The 10920-nt window shown below is 35.9% G+C and overlaps 1 protein-coding gene across 1 annotated transcript in view; it reads right to left on the bottom strand.

Annotated features, from left to right (window-relative positions):
- Positions 1 to 10364, bottom strand: part of LOC143881755 (vacuolar protein sorting-associated protein 26A-like) — a 28787-nt gene extending 18423 nt beyond the window's left edge. Inside the window, exons 1-4 of the mRNA XM_077385014.1 lie at positions 10123 to 10364; positions 9298 to 9396; positions 6444 to 6494; positions 2484 to 2558 (exon numbers count right to left, since the gene is read on the bottom strand). Of these exons, the coding sequence (XP_077241129.1) occupies positions 2484 to 2558; positions 6444 to 6446 (78 nt within the window). The 5' untranslated portion in view covers positions 6447 to 6494; positions 9298 to 9396; positions 10123 to 10364. The remainder of the gene's footprint in view (positions 1 to 2483; positions 2559 to 6443; positions 6495 to 9297; positions 9397 to 10122) is intronic.
- Between the last annotated feature and the right edge of the window lie 556 nt (positions 10365 to 10920).

Raw genomic sequence — 10920 nt, 5'->3', positions numbered from 1 at the left:
ATATGGGCATTATGGAAGGAAAGAAATGGCTGGGCATTTAGAAAGTTAGTCAAAAGCCCTGATTCATTTTCTTGAAGGTGCTCGGTTTATCTATATCCTAAGTAAAGATCCTCCCCAATTTCATATTTGTCTCCGCCTTTGAGCTTTGGCACAGGTGGAGGGGGGTCTGTGCTAGTAGCGAACAAGTGGCAACCTCCTTCCAGGACTGGGGGCCACTTGGCTCGGGTCAGTTAAAACTCAAATGAGGCAGAGATTAGAGCGGTTCTCCAGCAGATCAGGTTAATCGATAGCAGTCTCCTAGATCGTACGTAGCGGAGGGAGATTCCCTCAATGTCATCATATGGTTGAAGGGAAGTCACACTCCCCCATGGAGATTTGCTCATTGGATGCATGAGATTCAAGATGGAGTGGAGGGTTCATCTAATTCTTACCAACATGTTTGATGATCGGCTAGTACTGAGGGTTAGCTACGGAAGGTGTAGTCACGGAGAGCTTAGAGTTTTTCGACTTTCTCCCTCTTGAGGGTTATGGTTTCATGTTTCTTTTTTTCTTTTCGCTTGCTTATTTCTTGTATTGACCACCTCGGTTACAAGCTTTTCCCTTCTCTTTTATTAAAATCCTTTACCATTCAAATTAAAAGGAAATTAGCCTATATATATATATATATATATATATATATATATATATATATATATATATATATATATATATATATAGAGAGAGAGAGAGAGAGAGAGAGAGAGTATGGTCAGAGCCTTCTCACATGGTTTGATACTAGCACTCCCTCCACTCTTTATTTTAGACTCATTTGAGAAGTTGTAGCATAACATAAAGAGAGGAGTTCTAACATCAAAATATGGGTATCATCTCTCTTATATTTTAAATCTTGTGGCTGTGTAAATGTTAAAATGTCAGAAGTACCCTTAAGGAAAGGATATTTACTATTGTTTTAAAAGAAATTTGTTGGATAGAAAATTACACTTAGTTTTTATTATTATAATCAAAAATCAAAATGATTGGAAAATGCCCTACTTGTGGATAACCAAGAGAGAAACAACTGCAAACAATTAGGGCACTGTAAAAAGGGCTTGTATCTAAGAAATGCCACATCTAACTCATGGGTGTTTCTACGACCCAGAGATTGACGTCCCAAGTCATCACCTATCAGAATAGAAATACTGAGTAGCATGGTGCCAAGCATGTTCACCAACTATCTATTGCATTGTGAACATCACCCTTTTCTGTGAACATCACTACCCATACAACATCTCACAACATAAATAGTACCTACTAATTCCTCCCTGTAAAGCCGCCACTATCCATCTTCAATCTCACTTGATCACTACTAATGCTTCATGTGAGTCCCAAGACTCCCCAGAAAAAGACCCACCGCATCATTTGGCCTAACAGATTCCTTTGAAACCATCTATTTACCAATGATCACCTTCTCCATCCAGACACCCTATCAATTGTCTCTAGAAAATTGAAACACTACCCTTACTGCTGAAATCGCTACATCTACCAAGAAAAAGAAAGGAATAGTAATCCAACCTTCCCTAACTCTCTAACACGGAATCATAAGCCCCAAATACCAATCCTCGCAAAAATATTTCACATGCCACTAAGTAATCAAGGGATGCTGACACATGAAAAGTAACAACGTAATGAGAAGGTGCGGACAGGAGGCAACTTGGGCGGTTTGTGCACTGGATTGCTCACTTGGCAGATTGGCATTGGCTCAGAGACCCACTATTAAGCCCAACCGGATTGGTAAGGAAAAATAATAATTTACTAGGAATGTCTGGGAAGAACCTATTCAAACTCAATGGTTAGCCCTTATTAGATAAACCCAATATCATTGGACTCATGATAGTCTGTCTTTCTATATCAAGGAAGGGTCTGCCATGTCAAGGCCAAGGCTTTTATTCTGCCCATATTTGGCGAGCCCATACCCACTTTCCAAACTTCCAAAATGACATTGGAGGGCGAGGGGGAAGAGAAAAGAGGCATCTAAAATTGGTAGAGTGAAGTGACAGGCACGTGTACCTTGCCTGTATTAGCCCCATAATGTTATAAAATATTTTTAGTTTCTAATAATTACAACTTCCTTAGTTTTAAATTGAATAAAAACATGACTTGTTCAAGTTGCCAAAATCAACTTGCTAAAGTCATGACATTGAGGACAAATGGCAAGCTCCAGTCATAAGTTCGTACACCATGAAAAAACTAGTATCAAAATGCCCAAAAAAGAAGGCACCAAACTAATTCCTATGTTAAGAGAAACAAAATTGCAACAGTATGCATGAGGGTAAGAGATAATAAGATCCAACTCCTTTCCCAGCTAACCTTGCATGGATATACACATGCTAAGAGGAAAACTATCTAACACTGACTTGCATAGTTTCATTAATCGAAACTAGTAATTGTTTTTTGCTTATAAAACATGATTTCTAGAGTCGCACCATAAAGACTCATCGAGTTACCTGCTTGCGAGTTCTTCCATCAGAAAATTTGATTGAAATGTTACAAGGCGACTTAAATGCTCCAACAAGAAAATTCTGCAACAAGTTACATGTTAGATTAGAAGAAGAATAACAATAATGGCCATTCAAAAAATTAGAACAATAACAAGAAGAATGGTGAGGCGAAGGATTACCAAGCAATCAACTTAAAAAATGATGAAAAGAACTCATGATGTTATAAGACTAATGAAAATGGCACCAAAGCCCAAGCTTGCATCATAAAATATAAATCATGTAGAAATTACCACTTGATGAAAATTGTGGGCCCCATCTAGCTCAAGAATTAACTTTCAATAAAAACAAGAAGATAAAGAACTAAAAAGTCGTATCTTTCAACAACAAAAAAAAAAAAAAAACAAGAAGATAAAGAAAGGCTAAAAGGTTTTTTTCACCGTACTAGTGGCGTCCCCATGACATTATAGTGGCATCATGCTGATATCAGCAAGGGATCCACTTGCAATTATATTCAGCCACGTTCTGCACTCCTTCCTGTTTTGATTTTTTTTTTATCAACATTTATCCTGAATTTTATTTGATTTTCAAAATAGATCTAAGTGGGTTTCTAATAGGATCAGTTATGTGAGATTGTTTTCTTGTTTCAGGTAGGGCTCTCAATGGACCCAGACAGTCCGACGAATCTAAAGGATCTGAATCTAAATGGATGGGGCATGGACACAAGTTGTGGGTTTGTCAGAATGTCCCAAGTCCAATTGGATAGTAGCAAAATATGAAAATAACCTTCATGTTTTTGTATGTGCAGGGTAAGCATGGGAGGCATTTTCGATTTGTTATATAATAACATATCATAAGAGGATACTCTGACTACTATCTAAACTCTCATGGAAACACGACAGGTATTTTCGAAATGTCATATAAAATATCCTTCATGGTTCGTCACAAATCGGCAATTTACCCCCTCGCCGGTTGCCATCATATGTAATGACGTAGAGTTTGCCTAGGACTGTCACTAAAATTTTCAATTAGTGGCACTGCCATGGATTTCAGTTGGGACCGAAACCGAAATTTGGCGAAATCCTAAACTTCGGACTTATTCGAAATTACGGCTGAAATTTCAGAAATTTCGGGTGAAATTTTGCTAAATTCAAATTTTTTTTAATAATATTGTGTTTTTCCGAAATTTCGGAATATTGATTTTTTTGGTGTACCGGATTTCGACTGAGGTGATTTCGGTCGAAATTTCGTTTTCGGTGAAGTCCGAAATACATACCGAAACAGAAATTTAAAACCATGGGCACTGCAAGCATGTGGGGACGTTAGGCCATTTTTTCTGGAAGTCCTTGCTTTATTCCATATTCTGGGACATGTGGATAGAAATGAATAAAAGTGTTTGAGGGCATCCACTCAACCATGGGTAGATGGATCTAGAAAATCAAAATCAAATATACTAACATATGTTGGGCCCTTGGTAGAACTGAATTTTCTGAGTCACGCTCCAACACTTCATTGACTCATTCACAAATGAGAGTTTGATCATCATGGGAGGATCCCTAAAAAAAAGGTCAGTTGCTTGGAGGAAGCCATTAGGAATTTCCATTAAACTAAATTTTGATGGCTGTTTCCTTGGAAATCCAGGTCAAACGCGGGTAGGGGGAGTTTTCAGTGATAGTAATGGAGAGTTTCTACTCATATCCGGGCCCATTGGAAGATCTGACTCCAGTGAGGCGAAAATAAGAGCTCTCCTCGCCAATGTTGAGATTTTTAGAAGTTGATTTCAAGCTACCCCTGATTACAGAAGGGTATTCGTGAAATGATGTCTCATGGATGGAGGGAAGGAGTTCAAGGCCTTGGCGATTAGCATCATTTATCGATGAAATAGTAGACTTTTTTTCTTTTTTTTGAATGGCATGAAATGGTGGATAGTTGAAGATTTAGATGTCACTATTTCTTGCATTACTAGATCGGCTAATGAGTAAGCTGACTTGTTAGCTAAATCGGCGTTCTTCAAGAATTGTTGTATGAGGGGCAACCTATTCACCATTTATTAATCAATTAATCCAGTAATCTTTACAAGAGAGAGAGAGAGAGATACAATACGATAGAAGCCCAACAAATTGTGAGTGTTCTCCCCTCTCTCTCTCACAAACTTGCAAGATCTTTTACAATTCACTGTGATATGGGTCACTTGATCAGTTAGTCTAATATCTTGCAAGCCTGTTTATGTGTATTGATTGTAAATATGTCAGACCAACTATGGAGTGGCATAGGTATGAATAACAGTGTTTAAAAACTAGAACTCAAACAAAAACTTGGCCAAGGTAAACCAAAGTCAACTCAGACTAGTCAATGACTGACACGGTCAATTTTTCATAAACTCAGATGAGTCAAAGGAATTTTTTATTGACTCGATAGGGAAAACTCAAACTCGAATGAGAATTCGGCCAACCTAAATGGTCACTTCAACTCGAGCAAGTCGATTATGCCTCGTGGAGCTCTTAAAAAGTGATTAATACTAATGTTGAGGCAAATTGTGTGCGACTGTGTGGTGTTAATAAAAAATATGCTTTGTATAGAGGATGGATGTGCATAGGGTGTCCATAGCTCCACGCTATAAGCATATTTCAATTGTTCCTTTTTACTTCAAGTGGTAATGGATGGGCACCCATTTCTTATGCGATCTACATTCGGACAGTGAAATTCCAGGATTTAACATTTCTACTCTTCGATTTCTAAGGTAGTCATTATCGGTGGTTCATTTTGGCCTAACCTTTTACGCATCTTTCATATTGTTGACAAGTTCCTAAATTAAATTGAGTGTCCCGGTATATTTCTATTTTTGAATGGCGAGTGCCTCGGTATATGTTGTATCACATATTATTTTTTAAAATAATGATAAATTATGTGTAAACCATCATTCTCAGAGAAATGCTTTTGTAATTCCCAAATATGACCCGTACTTTTTTCTCCTAAACTAAAATGAGTGTCTCGGCATATGTTGCATCATAGATTATTTTTGTAAATATTGATAAATTATGTGTAAACAATAGTTCTCAACGAAATACATTTCTAATTCCCAAATATGACCCGTATTTTTTTTAATGGCTAGACATAATTGATATGGTATGAGCAACTTGTTAATTCTTTTGACGGTGATTTGAAGCTGTTTTTGGAGAACCTAAAGATGCAGAATCAATAAAATGAGAACGACAACATACTCCCACTTTCTCGATAGAAGCGACAAATATCAAATTTTGTTTTGCACATTGACCCAACTTTAACTAAAAATAAAATGAAACAGTCAAAATCCATAATGTTTTTTTTTTTTTTTGAATGGCAACAGATTTATTAAAGAAAGGGAGACTACTGAGAAAGTCCACTCAGAAGGTACAAAGAAAAACGCAAAAACAATCAGTACAAAACAGCCCACAAAATCCATAATGATTGTTAAAGAAATATAATTACTTAGTATACATGATCACAAGCAAACTTCAATCTAAATCAAATCGCAAAGAACCACCGCCATTTATGGAAACTAAAAAATGCACCAGCATCGTTTGCCAGAAAGAGTGTAGTGCTAAAATAAATCAAATAAAAAGCTTTGTCACTATAGGAACAAATAAAAAGGAAAATCAAACAAGAGCATGCATAGGATGAGAAAGTGGCAGCTCCTCGTTCTTTTACAAGGAAAAGGAGCGAACAGATCATGTAGTCGCAACTCACGACTATTTCTACTCAATTGGATCCAAGCATGGGAAAGTCATCAGAATGACCAAGAGGACTTTTAGTCTACAACAAAAAGAGAGAAATCGCATAGGACGTCTAGATATCACAAGAGACATGAATAAGAAATGGAAAACAAATATCAATTTCAATCATTCTTGAAAGACTACGGATCCAGAGGCCTAGGTTTACATTCCCAATCAAAGTATTTTACTAATGATCTCATGTAGAATGACAACTTACCATGCTTTAACAATCAATTCCTGATTTCGCACCTTCTTTCGAATAAAATACCTACAAACAGAAATGCATATGTCAGTTTCATTTTCACGGTAAAGACTTTAAATTCTTCACAATAACAACCACTTGCAATTTGAATGAGGGCATATAGGATACACATTATAAAAACCTTAACTTTTTTTTCATATGGGTAAAAGATTAGAAAGACTCTTCAACGTAATAAGCTCAGGTCAAGAAATAATTCGAAGAGAATATATTTCGTAAACTTCAGGAAAAGTAGGGAAACAATTGGAAAAATCGAAAAGGCTAATGAGCTTTTCAAATTAAAACAGACGCAATTTCAGGTCCAGCTGGTGTGGGAGGCCTCCTTCGAGATAATTCTGGAACCAAAAAATGGGCGTTCTCATGGCCAATTGGAGTTAAGGACTCAAATGAGGCGGAAGTGCAGGCCATCCTTCAAGGTATTCGGACGGTTGACCCCAATGACCTGGACAACCTTATTGTTGAAGGCCAGGTTTTACGGTGGAGAACGAAACCGAAACTGGGTAAAGCCGAAACCTTACCAAATTTCGACCGAGATTTCGAAATTTCATTTTCCCTGAAATTTCGGTCCGAAATTTTAGGAAAATCCCAAAAAATCAGTGATTTTAATTTTATTTAATATTCCCCTGAAATTTCGATAATTTCGCCCGAAATTTTAGGAAGAGATAAAATATAACTTACTTGGTTCGACCAATTTCGCCCGAAATTTCACGGTGAGGACCGAAACGCATTCCGAAACCGAAATTTAAAACCTTGGTTGAAGGTGATTCCTTAAATGTTATAAGATGGCTAAGTAACAACTTCCATCACCCTTGGAGATTTGCAGGCTCAACTGAAGAAATTCAGGATCGCATCGATGGGCACATGGTACAATTTCAGCATATTTGGCAGTCGGGTAATAGTGATGCTGACCGGCTAGCTTGTTCTAGAGTTGTCAAAGCACGATTGCAGTTATTTGATTTCCTTCCACCTTAAGAGTTTTGTCATGCTTTGTTTTATACTATGAATTTTGCTTTTGATGTTGCTTTGCTTCTCTTTGTACATTGACCATATCGGCCCTCGGGTTCCCTCCTTTTTTTTTGCTAATAAAGATTCTACTATCATTCAAAAAAAAAAAGTACAACACATGTAATTATATATATTCCGTTCGTTAACTCACGTGAATTTTGTAAGTTGTTGGTTAAGTATATCCTTTTTGTTACAAAGATCAAATAGACATGAATTCGCAATTTGAAAATTTGGGATTATTTGTGAATTTATCATGAAAATTGGAACAGATCAAATAGACATGAATTCACAATTTGAAAATTTGGGATTATTCGTGAATTTATCATGAAAAGCAGAACATGTGTATTTTTATTTTTATTTTGATAGGTAAGCTGGGATCGAACCTGATTCTATTACCATTCAAAAAAAAATAGAACACGTGTAATTATATATATTCCGTTTGTTAACTCAAGTGAATTTTGTAAGTTGTTGAATTATATATATTCCGGATGTTCTACATATGTATATGTAGAACATATGTAATTATATATATATATATATATATATATATATATATATATATATATATATATATATGTATATCTTTGTAACAAAAAAGGATTGACTTAGCTAACAACTTACAGAATTCACTTCAGCTAACAAACGGAATATATATAAATATAATTTGGGATTATTCATAATTTGAAATTTTGGGATTATTCGCGAATTTATCATGAAAATGTCCTGAAAATCACAAATAAGACAACAACAAAAATTCAAATATTTGCCAAATTTGGCGACTATATTCTTCGAGCCTTTATAATCATTACCTCAAGGAAGATTAAGAAACTAATTTAACACTTCTGAAAGAAATAACGAAACAGTATACAATATAAAGTTTCAAGGCTCCATAACCCGGACATCCTAGTTGAGGAAACTGAAACTCGTTTTCCCTTTCCTCTCAGAGGATTCGGGTGTGGAAAAGCAGTTAAAAAGAAAAGTTAGGAAACAGGAGCACCTATGAAGATGTATACATAAAACAATACCAAAATAGTCTGAGGTAAGTATCCAGGTCTTTTACCTCAGAAAAAAAAAGTTAAATTATCCAGATCTAATGGAGCATAAAGAAATAAAATTTTCATAGTTGTATGACTGTTTGGATATGAATAGTAACAAAGCCCCAAAATAGTACAGACTAAATCAAAGCTAAAGACACATTTTAGACTCATGCAAATAGTACAAAGCTGACCGTGTTAAAGGTCTCTTGTAGAATACTCAATCATAATACTGTAGCTGAAGTGGATCAATTCAAAAAAGTCATAGAAGAATGGATGGGAGGTTCCAAGGGAGAAGATTGAAAGGAGGAAAAGGACTAATCTTTATGAGGTTTAGTTGGTCACAATCACTTGCCAAATTTTAGCTTCCAGTATACATGTGCCCCCTTTCATATTATATTAGGGTAATATTTGCAAAGAAAGCATTATCACTTGCCCTTTACTATTAATGTTACTGTTAAAGTATAAAAGATAAATAACGCCTTTCTCCAACAGCTTAAGCTTTTGGAGAAGTTGGTAAGTTAACATGGTATCAAAGCCAAAGGTCTCGAGTTCAAACCTCCTGGATAGCAAAAAACCACATGCGATGGTCAGCCCAAAGTGGGCCGACATGTGCCACATGTTTGCCAAGTGGGCCACACGTGCAGGGGAGTGTTAAAGTATAAAAGATAAATAACGCCTTTCTCCAACAGCTTAAGCTTTTGGATAAGTTGGTAAGTTAACAGTTACATTACAGACCATGGCACTGTCACATTTAGATTTCAGTATTTTACCTGGAGAACCCTACGTCGTTGACTAGTTATGCCCAGACCCGAAAATTGAAGTGCATTCATGTCCTTAGATTGTCCACCATGTGTGAAGTGGCATGTTGCCTGCATTTTTAAAAATAAACAAAAAAAAAAAAAAAAAAGATGTAAAGTGATACAATCAGAAGAGCACAAGTGTAGCATGAACTGAAGTGAAAAACTTTCAAGACCTTTTTTTTTTTTTTTAATGAAAACTTTGAAAATCGATTAAGAACAAGTCAATAAAAGAGTTCCTATAAAATAAAATAAAAAATTGGAAAAACAAATCAACCAGCCTTCAGAAAAAATATGATTATCAAGTCATAAATTCCATTAAGTATACCAAAAAATGCGTACAAAAACCATAGACCCCAATGATTCTGATTTGTCCATATTAAAACGATTATTGCAACATCTTAATCATTTACAGCACTCAGCTATTTAAGATAGTAATAATAATATAAGTAGTAGAAATCCCAAAGAATATTAAAATAACAGAACTAAGACATGAAAATACTACAGCATCAGAAAACCCTAAAGAATAGTTTTAGTTGAGAAAACGAAAATGAAATTTTCAACAAAGAACAAAAAGAGGCACAAATTTCTTCAATTTTCATCCTCTTCCTCTGATTCTAAGTTCGAATTATCATCTCTTGTAAATTTATTACAAAGAAATATTCAAAAACGGAAAACTAAGAAATTAATTTCAAGAATTGCTAAGAAATCCACCCGATGCGATAGATATAGAAAATTAGAAATGGATACGTTGACATACAAGGATTAAAATTTAAACATTATGAGATCGAAAATTACCAGTAAGTGGAAGATCAGCAAGAGATTTCTCCCATATTTTGCTTTTTGAGAGAGAAACGTCGGAAAATATTTTGAAGAGTGGGAATGAGATTGAACAGTGATGGAAGATCCGTAAAATCCTAGAGAGAGAGAGAGAGAGAGAGAGAGATCGGGACTTTGACGGAAGGGGGTTAAGATTGTTTAGGGAGATGATATTTGCACCCCCTTCGTTTTGATATTGAGCCCCCCTACGCGTGTTGTGGGCCTGTGAGGTCAGTCGCATTGATAAGCAATCGTTATTGGCCCTATTTAGTTGGATTGTAGCCAAAAGCGAGGGGTTTCAAGGGATAACATAGGCTATATTGAGTCCGGTGCAGTTTATTAAGTATATCGAACAGTCTATATCTTTGTAACATTTCAATTGATTCGCACAAATTTACAAATGAGCCATAACGCGTAGGTATGGGGTCACCATCAAACTAAATAAAATGAGATAAGAGTTCCTACACCCTCATGTAGATAACTTATCTACACCCTAGCTTAAAATATAGTAGGGGCCACATTGTTTGGGTGATCCAAAGCATTCATTTGTTTAGCCCTCACATAGATAAGGTGTGCCTGAAAAATCAGCTCCATAGGATCAGCCAATTTTAAAGGTCGAACACATTTTGTTCACTCCACCTCTGATGCACGGCGTTCTTAATCTATGTTACTGATGCACGTCTTACTAGTAGATATAGATACTAACCATATGTTTCTTTCCATTGCCATTCGGTTTCTCACCGAGGAATCTTTTTATTGGAAAACCCTTTTTTATAC

The sequence above is a fragment of the Tasmannia lanceolata genome, unplaced genomic scaffold, assembly GCF_043159265.1.
Source record: "Tasmannia lanceolata isolate RefF3 unplaced genomic scaffold, GAP_Taslan_0.1 ptg000007l, whole genome shotgun sequence".
NCBI classification, from domain to species: Eukaryota; Viridiplantae; Streptophyta; class Magnoliopsida; order Canellales; family Winteraceae; genus Tasmannia; species Tasmannia lanceolata.
This window is presented reverse-complemented; position numbering and strand designations above follow the sequence as displayed.